This window comes from Typopeltis vanoorti, chromosome 1 (assembly GCF_054136105.1).
Source record: "Typopeltis vanoorti isolate ZY-2024b chromosome 1, IOZ_Tvanoo_1.0, whole genome shotgun sequence".
Taxonomy (NCBI): domain Eukaryota; kingdom Metazoa; phylum Arthropoda; class Arachnida; order Uropygi; family Thelyphonidae; genus Typopeltis; species Typopeltis vanoorti.
In genome coordinates, this window is record NC_143549.1 from 64,482,843 (window position 1) to 64,509,507 (window position 26,665).

At 36.0% G+C, this 26,665-nt stretch overlaps 1 protein-coding gene across 2 annotated transcripts in view; it reads left to right on the forward strand.

Moving 5' to 3' along the window:
- Window positions 1–26,665, forward strand: part of LOC150110047 (acetoacetyl-CoA synthetase-like) — a 515,069-nt gene that overhangs the window by 174,435 nt on the left and 313,969 nt on the right. For both annotated transcript variants that reach the window (XR_016548138.1, XM_090390896.1), the window contains exons 10-11: window positions 13,616–13,696; window positions 24,771–24,960. Coding sequence is in view for 1 of the 2 variants with exons in the window: in XM_090390896.1 (XP_090247022.1) it covers window positions 13,616–13,696; window positions 24,771–24,960 (271 nt within the window). In the remaining variant the exon portion in view is untranslated. The remainder of the gene's footprint in view (window positions 1–13,615; window positions 13,697–24,770; window positions 24,961–26,665) is intronic.

Below are 26,665 nucleotides of genomic sequence, written 5' to 3' on the forward strand. Positions count from 1 at the left end.
TTCCTAAAATAATATTGGGTTGCTTGCTGATGATGCAAATTTAGGTACAATAGTTGAGATGATGTAGAGAGCTTACAAAATGTTTTAAATAGGCCGACAGTATGGACAAAAGATAACTGATGTCAGTTTAATGTGGAAATGTATAAAGTTTTGCATTTTAGAATGAAAAATTACAAGTTGTGTACAACATTGATAGAACTGTACTTCACAAAAGCGATGAAAATGAGAATTCACGGGTGTTGATGGATAGAGAATTGAAATTCAGGCAGCATATTGCAAAAGTGGCCAAGGTAGCTTATAGGATTACTTGGTTTATTAAAGAACACATACACACTAACAAGTAGAGATAAGGAAATTATTATTCATTTTTATAAAGTTTGATAAGACCACATCAAGATTATTGTGCATAGGTATGGTCATCTGGGTTTCTTGCTGATGAGGAAGTGGTGGAGAGGATCCAAAGGTAAGAGAGTGAATAGATGGTGCATGTATGCATGCATGCATGGGTGTGTATGTGTGGGTGGGTGGGTGGGTGCATGCATGCTGTGCGTGATCTATGGAATGCTCACTATGTGAATTGATTGAGGGCTTTGTGGTTTATCAAAGTTGGTTGATAAATGGAAATATTTAAGTAAATTGCCATTTAAGTAACAGTTTAAGTAATGGTCAAGTAAACAATAAAAGCCAATAAACAGCTTGCCTAGTTGGATGAGTGGTTAGCATATATTCTCTAACCAGCAGTCTGTAGGTTTTAATTTCACCACAGGCATGGATGTTTGTGATTGTCCTTAGGCAGAAGATTAATTTCATCAGCTTATTGGAAGCCTGAAGTGGTTGGATAAAGTTCCATTTGATCTCTAGAACAGGGTTTCCAGATTATAAAAAATAAACAAATAAATATACCAAAAAAAAAGATGAAATTAATAAAAATATAGAAAAAATCCTTAGCCCACCTATGGTACAAATTGGCTATTAAAAATAATAATAACATAATAAATTTTCATGTGTTGGAGCCACATTTAAAAAAAAAAAATGGTTTTATAGAATTGATGCAGAGGAAAAATTTTATCCCTTGGCTAAAAAGGTTTCAGATAAAGGGATCGTCTCAGGAAATTGGGAAAGAAGGTGATTTGTAAGGTCATCAGAAGATTTTTTTACTTGTAGAGTGGTGAATAAGTGAAATAGTTTGCTAGAATCTGCTGTGAGTGCTTTGTTGGTGAATGTGTTCAAGAAACATTATGATAGGTGTTGTATTATATGGATTTGTGGAACTCCCACAGTGAGTCTTTGTACTCCATGGAGATTCCTATGCCGTAATAATAATACTTTGGTAAGTTCGACTGTAATTCCTAGCAGCAACAACAGGTCCATCATCTGTAGGGGAAAAACATAAAATAAAATAAAATTTGGTACAGCTGCTGAAATGGCAGCTAAGCATTCTGATCCCTTGCTAAAATGTTGGGTACAGCTGCTCTTCCACATCTCTCATAATTCCTGCCATTCAGGCATCACCAAAGATAAAGCTAATCTGGCATTGGCTTCTCTTGTTTAGATGACCAAAGCAAATTACCTGACAATATACAAAGAATAACTCACTGCATGTATCCTTAGATCTTTCTTCAGAAAGACATCAGAAGAATCCTAAATAGCTTCGATGCTAATAAGTCTTCTGATCCTGATAGTATTGCTTCATAAAAACTATGCTCAAATTAAGTTCAGAGCTATAATAAGTTTAGTTTAATCCTTTATCCCAGTGAGAGCAAACAAAGTTTGCGCCTGAAAATATCTTCAGGACTGAATATAGTGTTGTACTATCTTACCTGGGTAAGTAGTACAACACCCAGGCAACTGGTAGCAGAGGCGGAGCAAGCTACCAACACTCCTAACCCAGTATCTCCCATAATGCAAAGCACATCTCCTTGTGGATATGTATACTGTTATGCATTAAGGGATTTGCCACTACTCAGACTAGTTTCGACCCTTATTGAGGTCTCTTCAGTGGGAGCCAGGCCCAGAGTTGGAGATACCAGGCAGAAGCAGTAGCAAGGTCATCTTTACCTATAGGAGTTGCCAAAAGGTTTGTCACCTTTTTTGATGCTTTCAATAATTTCAGAGCTATTACTCATCCTATTATTGTCTGTACAAGTTGTCATATTCATATGGTCTACTTGACCGCTTGGAAGTAAGGTTGTATTCTGCTATCCTCAAAAAAATCAGCTATTAAACTTTCATCCTTGTCCTTATTATCAATAACCCATTTTTTTGCTACTTGGAGATCTACCATTTAATTAGTGATTATCAATATGAAGTTTGTCTCTTTTCCTTCACAGCAGTTCTCCTAGCAAATAACATGGACACAAACAACAGTTTGTGTCATTCATTTCAATCAGTAAAACTTGTGTATCTTGCACTTGATATTTCCAGAGTATTTGATTGGGTCTAGCATAGGGATTTGCTTACCAAACTATCATTCACCATCTTTTGATATTTACGATTGGGTTTCCAGTTTTCTATATGGTTATTCATTATGTATCATAGTGGATCATTTACTATTTTCAGATTTCCTCAAAAGTCCTGGATTCCTTATTATACATAAATGACTTTCTCTGGCTTATCTAAATCATTTTCATAGTTTTACTAATAAAATTATGTTCCATTTCACTTCTTCATTTGATAAAACATGTATAGTGTTCAAATAATTCAAGATTCACTACATTTCATGACTGTTCTCATAAACTATGGCATTATAGACAGGGATGATGTAATAGTAACTGGAAGTAAATAAAATTAGTTTCTTGAGTTTCTGAGGGACAACTACCTCAGGCAATATGTAACAGAGTTGCACATGAGGATTTGAGGGTCTTGAATTTGATCATCTCATCAGAGGATGAGATAGTCATTATAAATGAGGTGTCCAATCACCCTCCAGTTGGTGAGTGATGATGTAATAGTAACTGGAAGTAAATAAAATTAGTTTCTTGAGTTTCTGAGGGACAACTACCTCAGGCAATATGTAACAGAGTTGCACATGAGGATTTGAGAGTCTTGAATTTGATCATCTCATCAGAGGATGAGATGGTCATTATAAATGAGGTGTCAAATCACCCTCCAGTTGGTGAGATTGACCATGACGTGATTACTTGGATGGTTGCCAGCAGTGTGAGGACCTCTGTGAGGAAAGGTTATACGTGGAACTACAAGGCTGGTGATCATGGAACGCTCAGGATACAGCTTACAGGTGTAGCATGGAATGAGAAATTGGCTGGAAAGGAGAATGCAGCTTGGATGATATTAAAAATCTACCTAGTAGAAGCAATGTCTAAATATATTCCAAGTGTCAGAAAGTTAAATAAGGTAGGTGTGAAATGGATGAATGAAGAGATTAAGCTTACAATACAGAGAAAAAAGGCATTATGGAGGCAACATAAGAGGAGTGTAATAATCAATTCCACGAGGAATACAAGAAAAAGCAGGGTGACTTGGTTGGTAAGGAGAGCAAAAGTGAAGTATTAGCAGCAGTTAGCTAATGAAGCCAAAAAGAATCTTAGGGAGTTCTTTTAATATGTAGCCAACAAAAAAAAGAATAATCAAAGAAGGATGACAGTGATTGGAGAAAATGTTATAAAAACAACTGCTGCAGAAGAGATAGTGTAGATACTTAATGAGCAACTCATAAAGCTCTTTCATTCTTGTGAATGTGACATTATACAGAGTTTGAGAGCAGTTGATGATGAGGAGAGACTGACTGTCAAAAGTGTGCAAGAGGTATATGAGGAATTGAGCAGACTTGAATGTTAATAAAGCTGTCGTACTTGATAATTATTATTATTTGACACCTTTAGGGAGTCCCAAGACTTATCGAGGAGGGCACCTACTCCACAATTCTCCGTCTCCATCACTCAACCTCATCCACAAACCACCCCATCCACACCAACGGCATCTACTGTCCACCATCATCACTATTATTTTCAAGACAATCACAACACAAAGATATAAATATATTACAAAGTTAACTAAATGCTGAAAAACCATTACAAGAAAAATAAAAATAAAAAATTCATGGTAACAAAATAAGCATGAGATCATGTTGCATGCATTAGCTGTCTGCATTTAATGACAGAACGTGATTTTTGGCAAAGTTGAAGTTTCTGATGTTAAAAGATTTAATAAGCAATTTCCATTTATCATTTAATACCAATCCTTGGTTTTATTCAATAATCTGTGTGAATGAATGACCATAACTAATTCTTTTCAAAGTCTTTCTATATATGGCATAATAAAAAAGTTCCATTCTGCATGGTTGGTATTGTAAGTATAGTTGTCCAGACCATATCTATGTTTTCTCATATACTTGACTTCTGCAACATGTTCCTTTTTGCTCACCTGAAATTACAGCCTGTCTGTCCTGTGTAGGCTAAACCACAAGAGCATGGAATTATATATATATACCTCAGGCTATTTGTAGAAAGCTATACTATTTTCAGGAGACTGTGAATAGTTTAATCAGTTTAAAAGTTACTTTGATGATGTGATCTTTGAAAAGAGATGCTATTTTAATCAATAGACTGACAATATTTTCAGACTGAAAACTGCTCTTCTCCTTTCTCCATCAGTTCCAAGATCTAATATCTCCATCTCAGAAAGGAAAGCTCTACTATCACTTAAAAATAATAGAAACATTATAATCATGAGAGATGATAAAGGGATACAACAGTAGTTCTAAATAGAAGAGATTATAATGAAAAAATTACAACTTTGCTTTCTGACTTTTCCACCTACACAATTCTGGATCATGATCCAACATGAACAACTCACGAAAAAACAAATGATTGACTTAAAAATGTCCGAAACTGGCCTCGAGAATTATTACAAAAGCCTAAATTGTCGCATTCTATTCTGTAACTACTTGACTGGTCTCCTAAATTATACAAACCTGGTGTTCCTTTATGACGGTCATAGATAGCATCTACTTCCTAACTTATGCCTTATCTAAACATCTAACTAATATCTATTAGGACATCACATAAAGTCATCTGATTCTTGGTTCAGAAACTATCAAGTTTATATGTATGATCCACTGACATCTTTGCTAGTCTTGAATAGCATCCCACTGTATTAATGTTCCTTTAGGTGGATTAAATGAATTTATGATTAAATGATTATGCTGAAGACCTTTTTCCACCAGACGACATGACTAAACTTATTTGAACACCGCCTCTGTTCCATTTTTTTTTTTTTTTTCATTTTAATAATGTGTTTTCCCATCATCGTTTTGCAATGGGCATCCTCCTTCAGCCTGCCCTTTTTATGGAGATGATTTTCCTGACAGAAATAAGTGTCTTTCATTCCCTTGCTGGCCTGGTTGGCCGAGTGGTTAGTGTATCCGTTCTCCAGCCAAAAGGCTGTGGATTCGAATCCTGCCATGTGCATGGATGTTTGTGATTGTCTCTGAAAATACTAGTGGTTATGGTGGGCAGTAGATGGCATTGGAGTAGATGATGCGATTCGCTGTAGTTGGTGGATGAGTGGTTGAGACAGAAAGCTTTAGAGCAGGTGTCCTCCCTCTTTGGACGCCTTGGAGGTGTCACATAATAACATTTTTTTTTAACACTCACAAACCTAGTATCAAATTTACATTAGACCCAAAAAGAAAATTAGGCATAATCCACACTCTAAAGAACTGAGCAGTTTCTGTTATACAAAATCCAAACTAACTCGAGAACGAACTTGAGACTCTGAAATTTTTTTTGTTCTCAATGACTATTTATTTTTGAACCCTGCCTCTCTCTATAACCAGAATATCCAATGTAGAGAGAATCATATTTCCATATATTGGCAGTATATCAATTAAAATAACATCTCTTTTCAAACATCACAACATCAGAGTAATATTTAAATTGACTCAAACCCTTTGCAGTCTCCTGGGGGGCTCCTAAAATTGTCACATTCCTCTACAATATCCAGAGGTATATATAATTCTGTGCTCATGTAACCTACATTGGGCAGACAAGCCACAGATTTCAGCTGTGGGAAAGAAGGAGCATGTTGTAGAAGTTGAGCATAAAAGAAAAGACAGATCTGGTCTGGCCAACCATACTTATAATACTGTGAAAATTAATTGAATTGAATGAATGAATGAATCTCCATTCCATGGAAAGTGATTTCTGAGTGGAATGCAATGCCTAAAAGTGTGGTGAGTGCAGAAACTGTGAATGGGTTCAAAGCATAGTTCGATGCTCTTTTGGCATGAGAATGTGTAGACATCCCGCAATGAGTCCTTTGATTCCATTGAGGTTAGATATTAATAATAATAATATGAAAAATATATCTACTAGTGTTGCACACCTAAAATAGAACTGGTGGCTTCATTGGGACTTAATAAACATCAAAAATATATAAATACATTACAAAATTAATTAAATGCTGAAAAATTGTTACAAGAAAAAAAAAAAAAAAATCATTCTAACAAATAAGTGTGAAATTGCATGGCACATTAGCTGTCTGCAATTAATGATAGAATATGAAGTCGAAATCTCTGATGTTAAAAGAAGACTTAATAAGCAATTTCCATATGTCACTTAATATCAGTCCTTGTTTTTATTCATTAATCTGCATGAATGGATGACTGTAACAAGAGAACCATAACCTTCTTTGTTTCTGCATGTCAGTGTCCTCCTCATTATTGCTGTAATCCAATTGGAATGTTCTTACAATTTTAGCAATATGACCCATAAACTTCAAATCTCTGTCTACCATCATGCCTAGATCATCTCCTCCACCTCCTCCAAAATTTTTCATTCATTTTCATCCAAAATTTTCAACAAATTAATGTTGCAAAGTCCAAGTCAAGATCTTGGACTTTGCAACATTAAATTAATAGCTCCACTCACATAATCTAGCAGATCCTCCAGTAAAGCCACTATTCTTCTAATAGCCCTTTCCAACTTTGCATCATCAGCAAACAGCTGCACATCTCCAGTTAATCCGGTCCCAATGTTATTAACATACAAGTTAAACAATAATGGTCCCAAAACATATTCCTACAGCACTACACTAGTGATCTTCCCCTTTTGGGACCACTCCTCCATATACAACCTGCTGATACCTGTGAAACAGCCAATCAAATTCAACTTACTAGATTCTTATCTAATCCCATCTGTTTCAGTTTAGCTACTAGCTTGTCATGTGGCAGTCTCTCAAAGGCAGTCTCTACAGCCCTTTAAAAATCCAAGTACACCACTGCATGTCCTTTATCAAGTGAATTTGTCAGGAGAGGTCATGTTTCAGCAATCTGCTGAAACATGACCTCCCCTAACAAACCCATGCTGATCATCACAAAGAATACTGCTATCATCAATCCACTTCTGAATCCTAGTGCTCACCAACTTCACTAATACCTTAACAACAACAACAACCTCCAGACACAGAGATTGGCTTATAATTTGTAGCCTTAGTCTTATCTCTCTTCCCTCCATGTAAAGTGGAACAATTTTTCCAACCTTTCATTCCTTTGAGACTTGTCCTGTTGCACGACTCATGTTAATAGTTGTGCCAAAAGGCGGCATTAATTCCATAGATCATTCCCTCAAGATATGTGGTGATATGCTGTCAAATCACATTGCCTTATTAATATTAAGTTTACTTAATATTAATAAGGCAATACCGTCAACATTCCATCTTCTCCTGATATTGCCTTCACTAGGATGAAATACACTGATAAATTGATCATTGAATAATTCAACTATATCCTCCACATTGGTTGCCAATCTGCCAGTGTCATTAGCTAGGATTTTTCTTAATTTGATTGGCTAGCTTCTTCTCATACTGCATTTTGCTGCCTTTACCAACTGAGTTACTTTCCTGGTCTGTTCTTTGTACTCCTCATGCAACCGATCATTACTAACATTCATCTTGTGTTGCCTCCACAGGGCTTGATTCTTTCAGATTTAATGCTTAATCTTTTCATTTATCCATTTTACTCCTACTTTGTTTATTATTTTCACCTTTAGGATATACTCAGACATTGCTGCTGTTAAATAGCTCTTGATCAATGTCCATGCAGCATCTGTATCCTTCCCACTCAACTCTTTCCACACTGAAGCTCCCAGTAGTCTCCTAATATTTCCATAATTACCAGCCTTGTAGTTCCACATATTTCACCTTTTTATAGAAGTTCTCGTGTGACTGGCTGCAACCCAGGTGATTACTTCATGGTCACTCTTGCTAACTGGGAGAAGATTAGATGCTACATTCACAATCACATCCTCTGATGATATAACAAGATCTAAGCCTCTTAATCCTCATGTGCCATCCATTACATACTGCCTAAAGAACTCAAGAAATTCATTCTTCTTATTCCTTGATGCTATCACTTCATTCCAGTCAAAGTTGCAGTAGTTGAAATCACCGATTAATGAATTCCCTTTGCTTGCTCACTAAGCCAGGTTTTTTTATTATTATTATTAATATTATTATTACGGATATTTCCATGGAGTCAGTAGACTTGTCATGGGAGACCCAAACTAGCAAAACAATATCTGTCATATCTCTTCTTGAATTCATTTACAGACGAAGAGCTCACAACTAAGTCAGGCAATGAATTCCACTCGTTCACCACCCTCCAGGCAAAAAACCTTGTTCTGACACCTTTGTTAACCACACTCTTCTTTAATTTCCAGAGATGACCTCTTGTTCTTCCATCACTGTCACACAGCTGAAACATTTCCCCTGCATCAATCCTATAAAAACCTTTCAGTAATTTAAATGTTTCTATCATATCCCCTTTTCTTCGCCTATCAACCAATCTCTGCAATCCACAAGCTCTCAATCTATCAATGTAGGGGGAATTTTTTATATCACTCACCAACTTGGTCACTCTTCTCTGAACCCTCTCCACAGCCTCCTCATCTCCAAGGAATCCAGGTGACCAGACCTGAGCACAGTATTCCAAATGTGGAAGTATCAATGCTTTATAAAGGGGAATAATAACCTCTTTATCTCTGGATGTCAGTGTGTTCCTCAACAACCAAGTAATCCTATGTGCAATCTTGGACACCTTAGCAATGTGTCCTCTGAACTTCATCTCCCTATCTACCAATACCCCTAAGTCCCTAGCCTCATCAATCTCTTGGAGTACCTTTCCATCAATGTAGTACACAGCTGGTATTCTTTTAATCCCAAAATGCACGACTTTACACTTTTCCACATTGAACTGACATCCATTATCTTTTGCCCATTTCACCAGCTTATTTAAATCATCCTGCAAACTTTCAAAATCAGCTTGATTTTTTATTGCGCTACATCTTTGCATCATCAGCAAACAACTGAATATCTCCCTTTAAGCCATTTCCTATATCATTTATATACAAATTATACAACATTGGCCCAAGCACAGAGCTCTGAAGCACACCACTGGTCACCTGCCTCATTCTGGACTCTGCTCCACCATACACCACCTTATGGTATCTCTCCCTGAGCCATTCTCCTATCCATATCACCAATTTAATATCCATTCCCATCTGATCCAATTTGCGTAACAGTGTTCTATGGGGTATCCTGTCAAAAGCCTTAGCAAAATCCAGAAGTACCACTGTGTAGCCTGTTCCTTTGTCCAACTCAGATGTTATTCTATTATGAATAGTTGATAGATTGCTAAGGCAGGATCTACCTTTAACAAAACCATGTTGGCCTCTAGAGTATCATATCCTGATCCACCCATTCTTGAATTTTGTCTTGAACCAACTTTTCCAATACTTTTACCACTACTCCTGAGATGGTGATTGGTCTGTAATTAACTACCGCAGTTTTAGAGCAACCCTTATGCAAAGGAACCACTTTGCCTAACTTCCACTCCCTAGGGACAATACCAGAGTTCAAACGTAAATTAAATATCCAAGTAAGAGGTGTTGACAATTCCTTTGCACATTTACGCAACACCCAAGCTGGTATTCCATCTAAGCCTACAGCAGTGTTTGCATTTAAATTTTGAAATATATTTAATACCTCTGATTCTTTAGCTTCAATTCTCACATTAGGTATTGATAGAGGTATAGAGATATCTTTACTTGGGTGATAGACTTTTGAAAAGTGATTCACTCAGTAACTTGACTATTACATCTGATTTTATCACCTCAATACCATCAGTACACACACTAAAGTTATCCTTCCGAAGTCATTCTTCCTCTTACTTGCCACATAGTGGAAGAACTCTTTGGGATTACCCTTGATCTCTTTGGCTAAGGTCTTCTCATAATCTGATTTAGCTTTTCTTACTATGCTGGTAACCTTCCTAGCTTGAGCCTTGTACTGCTCATGGGTGTACTGGTCGCCTTTCTCCTTGTAAATTCTCCATAACATTTTCTTTTTTTGCAGCTCAAGCTTGATACTACTGCTCATCCATCTAACGCCTGCCTTGTTTGACCTCCTGACCATGGGGACACAATCTGATATTGCTTTCCTCAGATACCCGCTGATTTTATCCCATGTACTGCTAACATCTTTCTCATGCAATATGTTCTGCCATGGGATGGCTGCAAGCTCACTCTGAAGCTTGTTATAATTGCCTAAACTGTAGTTCCGTATATACCCCTTCTTAACAGAAAAATCCACAAATTTTGCAACCTCCCAAGTCAATACCACATGATCGCTTTCACCAATTGGAGGTAATGAGGACACCTTACTTATGCATATAACCTCTGAACCAATAACCAGGTCCAACACTCTCACACCACGTGTCCCTTCAGTTATGTGCTGTTTCAAGTAATTATCTCATAGAAGATGTATGAACTCATTTTCCTTTTTGCTACGTGATATTTCCTCCTTCCAATTGATATCACCGTAATTAAAATCCCCCATAATAATCACTAAGCCTTCACTCATTGCACTAATTTGCTGATGCATGAATTTAATATCTTCCCCTGTACTCCCTGTCCTATAGCAACATCCAACTGTATATTTGGTTGCATTGGTCACTATTTCACACCAGACTGCCTCAAATGAACTCTCATTCACATGTCTATCATCTTGATATACTACTTTCTTTGGCTGTAACACATCAGTTATCATCAACGGTACTCCTCCCCCTCTTCTATCTTCTCTATCCTCCCTGAAAATACTGTACCCATCACATTCAATTCCAGTGACCACATCTGCTGATAGCCAAGTTTCACTAATGCCTACAACTTTTGGTGAGATTGCACTGACTAATGCCAAAAATTCTTCTCTCTTATTTCGAATGCATCTAGCATTGGTATACAAAAATTGCAGATTCCCTCTAGATCTTGTACCGGCTTTAGAACTGATATATAAGTCACTAACTTTCGTAGTCCCATGCTGATTTTTATCCCCTCTCTTCTGCAATTTATTCTGCATATAAGGGTCAATAAATATACAATCAGTGCTAAAGTTTCTCTCTCTTACACTCAACCTTTTCAATATTAGTTTCCCTGCCCAATAACTTCAACTTGTTCAGAAAACAATAACTTCTTCAATCGCTTATGTCCTTCCATGTTAAGATGCAGTCCATCTCTAGCATACAACTGCCTTTTTCCTTCAAACACACTCCAAATATCAACAAATTCCAGACCTCTTTTTTTGCACATTCTTGCAATCATATCATTCATTATCATTGCTCGTCTACTTAACTCGTAATTGTCAAAATGAGGCAGTGCACACACACACACACACACACACACACACACACACACACACACACACACACACACACACACACACACACTATCCTCCCATTGACACTTTTCCTCTTCACAATATCTAATAATGTTCTTAAATCTTTTCCTACCTAATTTATACTACCTCTCAGGTTATTCATACCCACCATAACTATCATCTTGTCTGCTTCATGCCCTCTCTTTATTGCTAAAGCCACTCTTTCTATTGTCCCATCAGCCAAGCACTCCTCATGCATACCACTCTCCATACCCTTAATCATAGAATCACCATATATCATACCACTCTTAACTTCATTCAAGCCCACACTCATGGACTCATTCTCTACGCTATTCAGCATGACTCTCCCAGCTTCATTACTCAACGCTCTATTACTTACCCCCCCCCCCAATCTGACGACATCTCGTTTCTTCTAGGCTACTTGTGGTTTTATTTTGTTGACTCCTAATCACTCCCATACTATTTATTACTGCATCATTCACCAACTCACCCATATGTAATCCTGTTCTAGTTACTTCAGCTAAAGTAATCTCTATAGTCCTAATTTCTCTGTTTAACACATTAAACTCAGCTTTAACTTCCAGTATCTCCTTACCGAGCACTTCCACTTCCTCATGAAGAAGATGGTCATTTTTCATTTTCATAAACTCCTGCCGAAGTTCTTCTGCTATGGTCACAATGTCAGCTTCCATTCCTAAACGCTCCAGCCTATCCCGACACTTCTCACATACGTTGACATTTTCGTTCTTCTCATTTAGCCAGACCGACCACAGATCCTTCACATTCTTCGGCACATACATGTAGCAACAGGTTGCCTATACATATGCCTATACATATCTTTGTCTACACCTTTCACATTCCCTGGCCTGTAGCAATACCTCACCAAATATCTCACTCTATCAACCTCCACACCATACTGCTTTAAAACCACTGCCACTTTTTTCTCCTTGTATCTTAACCTTGCACAGTCTTCCCCTGCTGTCATCAGCAGCACTCCCTCTCCCTTCTTGCCTTTTCTATCTTCACGATAAATATCATATCCCTCCATTTCTATTCCCATCAAGATGTCATTCCTATTCAAACATGTTTCATTTATTCCAACTATTTTTGGGCACATAAACTCAATCAATCCAAAAATTTCATCTCCCTTGTTTCTGATACTCCTGATGTTCATAAATAAACATAACAATTCATTTCTTGTTATGTGTATTCTTCAATAACCAAGTAATCCTTGGAGATACCTTGGCTACTTTAGCAATATACCCTCTAAATTTCAACTCTCTATCTGCTACTATCTCCAAATCCCTGGTTTCAATTTCCTGTAGTATAGTTCCTTCAAATGTGGTATGCAGCTTATAAACTTTTTATCCCAAATTCTGTAATAATGTAGCTTTTTTTTTATGCAGTACTGTCATAATATCCTGTACACCCTCTGAGAGTATGTGTCAAGAATTTGATGATGATGATTAAATCTTTATTCAATATCTTATCAAATTGAAGTGTTCCATGCTGCATAATTTTGTATGAAACTTACACACCTACTGAGAGTTGATTTATGAAGAATATAACTTTCTGACATGGGGACTGCTCTGGTATTGATATAAAGGTTCCTACCTTCTTAGGTTTCTGCTTGGTCTCTAATGAGAACCAACAGTTTGAAACTTCAGGCCAATAAACTTTATCAATGCACTAAGAAAGGGTAACTGTATGGGCTCCTAGGCAGAGTCAATGTCTTTTAAGTAATGCAAGCCACAGTATTTCTATGCCAAAGGTTTATTCTTATAAACTCTTTTAACATTAAAAATAATGATTAAAATAATGATTGTCAAATATCATCATCTATGTCTATTAACTATATTTTAACTTTATTTAAGATTTTTACTTTTCAATTAGGCAAGATATTAATATCTTTAATTTTTATTTTCAGGGATTCCTCTTAACAATGAAAAAGGATTGTATGCTGCTTGGAAACTATTCAGAGGAAGATACCGTTTTATTATTAAGCACAGTATGTCTAGTTGACCCTGATTTATTACATTTATTAGCTATAATCCTTTAAAATGAATTATTATTATTATTTTTTTATTGTTATTATTGTTGCATGGGTACTTCCATGGATATTGTGGGAAACTATTAGCATATAAAGCATGCACAACTGACTCAGGCAACCCATTTCATTCATTCACTACTCTCCAAGCAAAAAATCTAGTCCTCACAGCCTTTATTCAGTTTCCAGGGATGACCTCTGTTCTGCACCCTCTAAACAAGTGCAGAAACATTTCCCCTGCATCAATCCTATAAAATCCTTTAAGTAACTTAAATGTTTCTGGGTTAGAAGTTTCTATCATATTCCCCCTTTTTTGCCTATCAACCAACTTTTGCAACCCACAAACCCTCAATCTATCCTCATAAGGAGCATTCCACAGACCACTCACCATCTTGGTTACATCCTTTCCACCACTTCCTCATCTCCAAGAAACCCAGACCTGAGCACAGTAATCTAGATGTGGTCATATCAAAGCTTTATAAAGAGGAATGATAATCTCTGCTTGTTAGTGTGTTCTTCAATAACCAAGTAATCCTTGGAGATACCTTGGCTACTTTAGCAATATACCCTCTAAATGTAACTCTCTATCTGCTACTATCTCCAAATCCCTGGTTTCAATTTCCTGTAGTATAGTTCTTTCAAATGTGGTATGCAGCTTATAAATTTTTTATCCCAAAATGCATAACTTTACACTTGTCTACATTAAATTGACCCCATTATGTTTTCCCATACTCTGTCAGCCTATTTAAATGTTTCATCCTGCAAGCTCTCTACATCACCTTGATTAACTATTACCCTACCCATGAACAAACAACTGAATATCTCCCTTCAAATAATTTCTCTTATCATTTATGCACGAATTAAACAGCAACAGCAGTGGTTCAAGCACAGAGCCCTGCAGCTCACCACTAGTTACCTGCTATCTCATGGATTCTACTCCTCCATATACTACTTTTTGATATCTGTCTAGCAGTTACCTTTTATCAATGTCGCCAGTTTCATATATTTCCGTGTTTGTTGCTGTTTGCATGACAGAGGTCCATATGGTATCCTGTCAAATGCCTTGGAAAATCTAGCACTATCAAGGGTGAGAAGCAGGTTTTTTCATACAGAGTTGTGAATGATTGGAATGGCTTGCCTGGGAGTGTGGTGTCTGGAGAGAATTTGAGTGTATTTAAAGTGCTGTATGATGAGCTGTGTGTATGATAAAAGGACCTCCTAGATGAGTCTTTGACTTCATGGGGTCTTGGGTGATAATAATAATAATATAACAAAGATCTGCATTTATGTTTTGTTGATCTGGAAAAGGCATATGGCACAGTGCCAAGAGAAGAGCTTTTCAAAATGTTACAGTTGTAGGTGTCAATGGGACAGTTTATCAAGCAATACTTATGTCAGAAATTAGAATTGAAAGAATACAGGAAGACGGTTTGTTTTTAAATCTGGTGTCAGAGAAGATTGTACATTATCCCCTCTATTATTCATTATCTATATGGATCACATTATGAAGGAAACTGGTATTAAACCTGATATCAAAATTGGAGATGTTAATGTCAGCTCTTTACTTTATGCAGATGATGTTATACTTCTAAATAAATATAGTACCAGTCTGCAAGATTCCCTGACTAAATTAAATAACTGTTGTAATAGATATGGTATGAAGGTCAGCAATAACAAGACAAAGACAATGAAAATATGCAGAAGCACTGAAAATATCAACTGCATTGTGAATGGAGAACCTATAGAACAAGTAAAACATTTCAACTACTTAGGCATGATTTTTAGTGAAGATGGTAAATTAAATATGGAAATAGACAACAGAATCAACAAAGCTATTATGGTAGGAAGTCAAATGAATAAATGTATATGGAATAAGAGAGAAATTAGTCAAAACACTAAATTAGATGTGTACAAGACAGTGTTCAAACCAATTTTAACTTATGAATCTGAGAGCTGGGTTAGAAATAAAATACTTGACCAAAGACTAGAGACTACAGAAATGAGAGTATTGAGAAGGAGAAGCATAAACGGATGGCATCAATGGCCATATCATATTAAAAACAAGGATATTAGGAACGAACTTGGCATTGTTAGTATTCACAGGTGGTATGGTCATTTAAAAAGAATGGGAGGAAAGATGAGCAAAACAAGTGTTTTCTGCCAGGTTGGCAGGAAAAAGATCCAGAGCACAACCAATATATAGGTGGATTATAGTGCCTATATTATAGTGATTATAGAACCAATATATAGTGCCTTAGAAGACAAAAATATAAGATATGATAATGTTGGAGTCTTGACAGATAACAGATTGATTTGGAGGAAAATTGTAGATAGGAAGTTAGTAATGATGTAAGTTTTTCATGTAGTACTATCCTTTCCTGTGCATCCCTTGAGGGGACTTGTTAGGAATTTGATGATGATGTTGATGACTATTGCTCTGCACAGTTTTGTACCATCAGCAACTTGATCCTTCCCCTTAAATCATTTTCTATATTACTGATGTACAAATTAAATAGTAGTGGTTTAAGTACAAATCCAACTGCTGTTAATAAATTATAATTTATTAACAGCAGAATTTTTTCACATATTTCATAAACATTCTCAACATAACAAAAGAGATAGGCAGGTTAGAATAACAGTTGAAAATTAAAGTGCATGTTACAATGCATGATATCATTATTTTAATTTGCATTATCTCTTTTCTTATGTGCACTGATAATGAGCATGTTTTGAGAGGCAGTGCATTTAATACTAGTTAGTTTGAGATAGAAGCCAATGGCACAAAACATATAATTGGTTACTGCTGTATTTCAGCTGGTACAGGGCAAATTATTTTGTTATAGGGGACTTGCTTTCAAGTACAAGGACATAGACTGTCATGAGGACTGATCATATGAAAGGAAGAAAATATAATTTATACAGCTGCTAAGGGATAATTACCTGAACAGCATGTCATAGTGAGTGCTGAATCTGGTGAGAGTATTAGATTTGTCAATAATCAGGAAAGCCACACGTCTTCAGATTGGGAAAAGTGATCACTCATAATTACCATAGGAATCCACATGTCAAAGATGTGGATTCCTTAGTAGCAAAATTTTCTACCAGTATATGATAAGGGCATATGTTAGTTCTAGAGCTATCATATACCCTTTATCATCTCTACAAACTTTTACTGCTACCCTTAGACTCCCATGAAGAGGGGGAACCTGTCTCAGGCCTCCTTTTGAAGAGGGCTTTACATATCACAGAAACAAAAAATATTAAATAAGAACTAAAAAGGAATATTCAAAATCAATATTATGGAAAAATAAATTTTACAGAATTAATATATAATAATATATGAATTATATATGCATTACTCATTCAAATGTTGCTGCCAATCAACAGACACCTAGACATGCACAATAATAATTAAAGTCAGTCATCTTTGATATTTTTCTGATTTGAAGAAACCATGACTTTACACATAATTTTCAATTTTGTCATTATGAAGTATATTTGTCAAGGTTGGAGGATGGAATTTTTTTAATTAACACTTTGTTAGCTTAATTTATAACTTTTAAATATTTAGACATATGCTATGTGGGCCTCCATTTGCTATTTTCATGGGAATTGTAAATGTTAAGGGAGAATTGCATACTTCTTTACTTAGTGGCGGTTATCCCATTCCATGGAAGCAATTTTATAAAGAGGGTGGTCCGAAGTGTCCTTGGCCTCGACATAGATAACAACACTATCGGCAAGAGATTTTTTTTTCTAAGTTAGTACACCTGTCATCAGCATCCATGTGAAATTGCCAATCATTCTATCAAGTAGTTTGTTTTATACAGCTGTCTGAAGCAAAAGTGTTGTCTGTATCCCTTGAAATGGATAAAATTGAGTATCGTGTGGTTTTAAAATTCTTTGTAAAAGAAGGTTTAACGGCAAAAGAAATTCATTCGAAGTTCATAAATGTTTATGGGCACTCTTCTCCTTCATTTTCGACAATTAAGAAATGGGCTGCCGAGTTTAAACATGGCTATACCAGCCTTGAAGATGATCCATGTGAAGGATGTCCAAAAAAAATGTAACAACACCAGAAATCATTGATCAAGTGCACGATATGGTATTGGATAACCGGCGAGTAAAAGTGCATGAAATTGCTGAGACCATAGGCATTTCAAAAGAACATGTAGGATACATTTTGCATGAAGAATTGTAAATGAAAAAGCTTTGTACAAGATGGGTGCCACGCTTGCTCACAGCAGATCAAAAATGCACTCGCATGAAAATCTCTGAACAGTGCTTGGAGTGTTTTAACAAGAATAAAACTGATTTTGTGCATCGATTTATTACTATGGATGAAACTTGGATTCACCATTACACATCAGAATCCAAACAGCAGTCAAAACAGTAGACAGAAGCCATTTGTTCAGCGCCAAAAAAGACAAAGTTGGTTCCATCAGCAGGAATGGTCATGGCATTGGTGTTTTGGGATGCTAAAGGCATTTTGTTTTTTAATTATCTTTTAACCAGACTAGATGAAAAACTTTGTGAGAAAAGACCCAGTTTGCAGAAGAAAAAAAATCATCTTTCATCAGGACAATGAACCTGCCCACAAAATGTTTTGGCAATGGGAAAATTAAGGGATCTGCACCATGAATTGTTGGAACATCCACCCTATTCTCCAGATTTGGCTCTCTCTGACTTCTGTCTCTTCCCAAAACTAAAACTCTTTCTTGCTGGTCAGTGTTTTTCTTTGAATCAAGAGGTGATTGCAGCTGTAGAGGAGTATTTTGCAGATCTTACTGAGAACCACTACAGGGACAGGATAATGCTGGAGCACTGTTAGAATAAATGTATTAGTCTTAAGGGAGATTATGTTGAAAAATAAAAATAATTTTAAAATTATAAATTCCTTTTTTGTTAGGCCGAGTACTTTTCAGACCATCCTCATATTCGGCATATTCCAAACAAGGTATATATGAATGATTCAAGAATGGTAAGCAAGTGAATAACATACGTTTTTTTTTTTATGTGAATTCCATCTATGAAAGGTGTAAACTTGTCATACATTTAGCCACGAATGGAATTAGCAGTTATTCTGCACTGGGTGAGGAAATTCATAGCTTGGGAGCAAAAGATGCTGTCCTCGTGCCCAACCAGGTTGTCAAGAAGGGAAGATAAAGAGGATTGTGGCTTTGGATACGAAGTACAAACAAGTAAGAAAGTGATGGCAGCAGTAGTAGAAACAGATTACAGTGGAAAATCAGTTAGTTTATGCTGGTGAGTAGCAACAGTAATGAGTATATATGATATATTTGGATATGCATGAGGAGAAGGGATTAGAGTTTGTGAATATATGGAACGTGTGTTCAGAGGCTGATAGAACTGTATAAAAGTGATGTACTAGACTTGAAGAGGTGTGGGATGAGTCAAATATTAATAAAGACACATAGACCAAAGAAATAAATAATAATTTACTCATGCGGATTTCTTATTAATTTATTAATAATAATTGATCTGAATCTAACAGATCATTATCAAGCAATTCAAAAGATGCAGCAACAAAATGGATTGTTTTTCCCTTCAACACATATGAGCCACATAAATTGACACCATATGATACATGATAAGGTATGATAAAAATTAAATGAAATAAAATAAAGAATAAAAATAAAAAAGTGGATAGTTACTGTTTGCGAATGATCAAGATAGAACTCTTCCAGATTTTCTCATCTCTCTCTCTCTCTTTCTCTCTGTCATCTTTATCAACAGCAAGCACTAAACCCTTTCTTTTATTCTTTTTTATTTTATATTTGCTATTTTATTTTTAATTTCCTTCTATTTTATTTTATTTATTGAATTTGTTTTTTATTATGCACATCTATTGTATGGTTTCAGTCTAGAATCGTTCATGCATGTTGAAGAGGGAAACAATTCATTGTTGTTGCTCCATTTTTTGAATTTTTTTGTGCACTGATGATGATGATGAGTTGTTAGATTCAGATTGAAATATCTGCATTAATAAATTATTATTAATTTCTTGTGTATTCATGTTTCTATTAATCTTTTACTATATTACAAAATGTAAGGTTTTAAACTTTGGAAGGGAAGATTGGAATGCTGTGTATACAATTAATGGGAATGTAATGAAGGATTCACATGTGTTGTGAGCAAGGATGCAAAATTTAGGGAATTTACTGTTACAATTGTGAATATAACAATTGTCGCAATAATAAGGTGAAGGATATTAACGTGTTGAAGCAAAAAAATTATAGTTCCACTATACAGGGTCTTAAGCAGCAGGCACAGAAGTAGATGTGAATTGGGGAGTGAGGGAGCAGGAGGTTTTTCTTGGAGATTGGTGAATGAGTAGAATGGATTCCCGGACCATTAGTGCTGAAGCAGTGAATGAGCTTAAGACTGATAAATTTAGTTTAATCCTTTATCCCAGTGAGAGCAAACAAAGTTTGCACCTGAAAATATCTTCAGGACTGAATATAGTGTTGTACTATCTTACCTGGGTAAGTAGTACAACACCAGGCAACTCATAGCAACAAGAGTTTAAGACAGTTTGAGCATTGTGTTTGATGGGGAAAGCCTCCCATGATGTAGCCTCCATAGCTCATTTGATATCTGTGATGCCATTTGACTGGAAAGACTTAAGTTCATGTCTTGCCTAGGATGTGAAGAACCTTTATAAAGGCTTTTCAGCAGAAGGTGAGTTAGAAAGTTGGGTTTTTTTCATCCCAGAAACCAAGCAAACTGGCCATTGCTTGTGTTTAATTAATAATATACTGACCTTATAGTCTTGATTGCTTTGAAGAAAACTCGAAATAACCATTTAACTTTCCCATTAACTTTCCCTTTCACTCTTAACTCCATTGAGGTTTGTAATAATGATAGTAATAATGCTAACCATACTTACTAATAATGTGTGCACCATGGAAAGGACATTGGCTCTGAAGTCTAGTTGGTTCTCCACATTTCTAATAGAAGTTTTCTCTCCCTTTAGAACAACATTATATAGTCATTGATAATTGATATGTATAAATTATTAAACATTTATGTATCTTAAAAGCTACATTGTGTTATCCTTTCTCAGATAACCTGGTAGGAACATCTAATACTGACTCCTTTTCTTATTTTAACACAGTTCACTTTAGAGAAAAATTATTGGAACATTAATATTTTAATTTTTATTGATGGTGCATAACTTCATTTGTCTTCAGGCAGGATCTGAATCTCCTGAAACACAGTTCAGTAATACCATGGGGGTTGATATTAGATTAGTACATAGCATCGGAGATTGGCTATCTGATTGGTATCAGCAAGGTGTGTATGGGGAGGAGCAATATCCTAGAAGAGGAAAGTCACTAGTGGTGTTCCTCAGGGGTGTGTTTTAGTACCATTGCTGTTTAACCTGTATATTAATGATATTGGGGAAGTTTTTGATGGTATATTCAGTTGTTTCGCAGATGATGCAAAGTTGGGACAAACTATGTAGAGTAGAGCAAATGTTGTAGCCTTACAAGAAGACTTGAATAGATTGAGTGAATGGGCACAGGAGAGTGCGGATCCAGTTCAATATTGCAAAATGTATGGATTTAAAATTTGGGATACAAAAATGAGATGTAGAATTGATGCTTGGTGGCAATATATTGTTGGAGGTGGAGGAAATAAGAGAATCTTGGGATGGTGGTGGATAAGGTTCTAAAATTTAGAGGACAACACTACGAATTATGGGAATGATGCAGAGGATGCTGACTTGTAGACATAAGGAGATTCTTGTTCCATTATATAAGGCTCTGATTAGGCCACTTATGGACTACTGTGCACAGATTTGGCCACCTCGTTTTCAAAATGATGAAGAAATGTTGAAAGGGTCCAGAGGCAAATGACTAAAGTAGTTTTTGATCTCTGGAATGTTGAATACAAGGAAAGGTTGAGAAGATGCAATTTACAGACTTTAGCAGATAGGGGCAAGAGGTGTAATATGATAGAGATGTGCAAGTTGTTAAGGGGTTGTTATAAGATGAACATCGAAGAAGTTTTTCATAAAATGGTGGGAAATCAGCAGAGTACAAAAAGTCATTGCTGGAAGCTGTATTCTTTATACAGCTTCCAGCGATGTGAACAAGGGAGTGAGAAGCAGGTTTTTTTAATGCAGAGTTGTGAATGATTGGAATGCCTTGCCTGAGAGTGTGGTACCTGCAGAGACTTTGAATGTGTTTAAGGTGCAATATAATGAGCTGTGTGTATGACAAAAGGACCTCCCAGATGAGTCTTTGACTCCATGGGGTCTTACAGTAATAATAATAATAAATGTTCTGTCTTCAGTTTCATCTGGTGAAAGGAACAAACACAGGGTTAAATAAACAAACAATAGACAAAACTAGTGCTGGAATTTGCTCTTTCAAACCTTGAGCTCTCCTTCTTCAATCTACCAAACTCTTCAGTCAACATTCCATCAGCCTGTCATCATAACTAACACTGTACAGTCCTGATACCATCTTTGTTCTCTGCCTCTGCACTCTTTCCATGGTTAATTTATCTTCAAATCCTGGGCACCAAATTTGAGAATAATAGCCCAAGTGTCATCTGATCAGAACTTCATGCAGTGGAATGACAACTCTTTTGTCTCTGCAGGTCAGCATCCTTCTCAATATTGCAGCAGTCCTCTGAGTTACCCTCACCACCTTTGCAATATATTCCTTGAATTTCAGGTTTCTATCAATAATGACCATCAGATCCCTTGCCTCTCCCCACTTCTTCCTGCACAGTTACTCCAACAGAGTATGCAGCCTTCCATCGATGTATCCCAAACTTCAAGACTTTACATATAGTTGAATTAATTTCTTCCTTACTCGACTGCATCCTCACTCTCTCTCCTCTAACATTTTCTTTCTTTGTTCCCCTACTTACCTCTTGTCCTGTCATCTCTCCATCCTTGGTTCCAGCAGTCGCTTGCATTTTTTTTCATTCCTCTCTTTTAATAATGGAACACATATAGACCACAGTAATAACTTTAATTAAATAAAGGTACAAATATTTTGTACTGAAAGCAACAGTACATCCTCAGTGTAGAACAAACAGTTAAAGGAATGGAATACAAAGTACAGAACAGTCAGTGGATCACCAAATAAAATTGTTGCCACGTCCCAGAAGATTAATTACTAAAATATTATTAAATAATTCTTTAAAGATAATTATTTCAATGATGGTTGCATAAAATAAGAGTCTCCCAAACTTTTAGGATAGAGAGAGAGACAGTAATTTTGATTTAAATGATGAAATATTTGTACCTATATTTAATTAAAGTTATTACTGTGATCTATACGTTCCATTATTAATTTATTATGCCACAGGTGCTTCTAAAGATTATTCCTCTCTTTTACTTTTTCTCCTATTCTCTCCTCTTCTATAATTCCTATAACTCTCTCTTATTCCTGCTCTGATTCGCTTTTCATTCATCATTTCCAGTCACTTAATTTTTCTTTCATGCTTCCCAACTCATTTGCAAGACAAACCACTTCCTCTTTCAGTGCATCTCTCTCTCTCTCTCTCTCTCTCTCTCTCTCTCTCTCTGCAAGCTACCTACTCTTGCTCACCATTCATACTCCCAAAAAATTCACAATGATTCAAACTTACGATACTCCCTACTTTTATTTTTTCATTTACATTCTGTTTGTTATCCTCACCCTCAATCATGCTACTCATCCCTCTCAGTCAGTACTTTCTCATTTCTGATGTAAAGCTGCTGAGTTCTGTTATACTAATGTCTAACTCACTAAGTTCTTTCCATTTGCTACATTTTCTGCATATGTGCACTCCCCAATCTCTCACCTGCCACATATCTGTTGGGATGCATATGTGCTGCAAGCACCACATACCACAAAATCCTGTAGTATGCTGTGTAAAATGTAATCCTGAAATGGGGGAGAACTTGGTGATAAGCCATTAGCAAAGTGAGCTGCAGGTGCTGCCATTATTCAAATACTACCCTAATAACTACTACAAACTATATTAAAATATTATGTTTTTCACTGCAAATTCCTCACCAATTATACTTTATGTTGTATAATTTAAAGTAATTTAAAGTAAAAAATAATAGGAAGTTATCTTTTTCTTCGCTGCTACTTCTGAACACATCTGACTCTGACCTCACCGTCCTAAATCTCCAATTCATTTACATTAATTCTTCATTTTCTTTGTAAAGACTTTAAATACAAGTGAATTTAATAATAATGCTAAATCAAATTTCCTGACACAGTATTAAAAGAAGCTATCATGGTATAACCCTCTTAAAGGATAAGCAGCATGGGATGGAAGCAATATGAGGTTTTCAGGTTTTGGATTTGGTGACATCCTCACAGCATGTGGCTGTGAATGAGGTTTCAACACTGTCACCCATTGGTGAGAGTGATCATGAGGTGCTGTTTTGGAAGGTAGTGAAACAGGAAAAGGTTGTTATCAAGAAGGTATATATGTGGAACTGTAAGGTGGGTAAGTATGAGCAGCTCCATAACCAACTAGGATCAAAACATCAGGTTGATAAGTTGTGCATAAAAGATGGTGATCGTGCATGGGAAATGGTAATGCAGCATCTGTATGCAATTCACTATGAGTATATTTGCTTGAATAATAAATACCAGGATTTAACTTGTAAACATATTTTAGTTACACTCAATGTATTTCCTCAACATGTTTCATCTATATGGCTAACAGAACTTCAGGATGACATAAGTAAAACATAAGTAACAGCTTAACATAAGTGAAAAACCAATAACAAAAAAAAAATATTTTCAGTCACTAATATCTATAAATTGATAAGACTGGAATGATAGTTTAATCAAGAGTATCATTAGGCATGTTATGTACAATCTCTACATTGTTTTGTAAACTAGATTTGATTTTGTAATGTAAGACAACAAAGTATATGATTTATGTCTTACGCTTCTGTTACTTTATTATGCAAAGAATAATGATTATAATTATTAATGACATAGACAGTTTGAAATATGGCATTATAAAAGAAGAACTTTATTTTAAGGTAGGCTGGGCTGGTTGGAATTTTTTAATTGTCTCCCTTGCAATTGGATGCCGTACTGTTCTGTATAATGGATCTGCCTTCTCTCCTCGTCCTACTGTTTTGTGGGATTTAGTTGACCAGTGTAGTGTTAGTATTCTATTCTTGTACCCATGGATGATAGATAAATTTGAAGCTGAAGGATTAAAGCCAAGTATGCTTTGCACATTTAATTAATAATTTTTATGAATTGTTATTAATCTAATTGAAATAATTAGTTGGTGCTTATAGAAAGAATTTGGCTGATTTAAAAACTAACCATAATTATGAATTTTAAAATCTTGAATATTTTTAAATTTATCTTAATTTAAATTTTTACTATTATCATCATTGTATTCTGTTGTTGAAGGTCATTATCAGATGAACAAGAATTATTATTATTATTATTATTACTATTATTATTTCTACCCAAGACCCCATGGAGTTAAAGACCCATCTGAAAGGTCCTTTTATCATACACACAGCTCATCATACTGTGCTTTAAACACACTCAAATTCTCTGCAGACACCACACTCTCAGGCAAGGCATTCCAATCATTCACAATGCTGCATAAAAAAAACCTGCTTCTCACTCCCCTACTCACACCATTTTTATACAGTTTCCAGGGATGACCTCTGGTTCTCCCCTGATATCCCACTGTTTTCTGTAGAACTTCTCCAGCATTTATCTTATAACAATCTCCTTACGAACTTGTACATCTGTATCATATCTCCCCTCTTCCTCCTGTCCACCAGACTCTGCAAGTTACATCTTCTCAATCATTCCTCATACTCAACATTCCAGAGGTTTGAAACTACCTTAGCCAGTCACCTCTGGACCCTTTCCAACATCTCCAACATTAAACAGGAATGGCCTTAAAACAGATCCCCAAGCCACACCACTAGTGACTTTTCTTTTCCTGGATATTTCCCTTTTTAATATAAAGGATTTTATTCAATGTACCGTTTGTGAAATGTATGTTTTTATGGAGAGCAGTTGGAGTCTGAGTAGACAATGATAGTGGAGTGAATGTGTGCAGAAAGTGTAAGGAATGTGAATATTTAAAGTGTGTTTCAGGTTGCGAGAGTGATATCATTGTTGAAAGTGAGAATGTAGAAAATAGTGATATGCGAGGTATGAATAGTTGCGAGGTAGTACCAGATAGCTGTGAGAGTGGCGTTGAAAGTGAGAATGAAGGTGAAAATACAGAACGAATGAATGAATTAACGGAAAATAAAAATGATGAGACAGATGCAGTGAGTGAGATCACACGGTTATGCGGAACGATACATAGGGCAAATCAGCAGCTGGAGCATTGGCAAAAATGTTTACCAAGCGTACCAACTAATAAACAGCAAAAGTATGATAAGAAAACTAAGAGTATGATAGTGAGTGTAAACAAAATGAAAAAGCGAGTGTTGTATGGAGATTCTTTAGTAAGAAGTGCAATAGATGAGAATTTGACAAAATCGTACTAACCTGGTGCGAACGTTAAGGATGTAAGCAAGTTAATTAGAATGCAAAAGCAGAGGGTGAAAGAATTGATAGCAGTAGCAGGAACGAATGATTTGAAAGGAGACAAAATGGCTATGAGAGAGGATTTGAAGGAATTACTTGCGGTAGCAAACGAGAAGAGTGCGAGAGTTAGGATGGTGAGTCTGTTGCCATGGTATGACAGTGAAGAGCATAGAAGGAGAGTCAAAATTGCTAATGACTTTATGTGTGGATTATGCAGGAGGAGTGGTGCGGAATTTGTGGATGTGTGGAGTGAGTTCGATGGGTGAAAGGATTTCTATAAGATGGATGGTTTACATTTGAATGGATTTGGTGTACGGAGACTTGAAAAGGTGTAATTGAATGAATTGGGAGTGGATGTGCA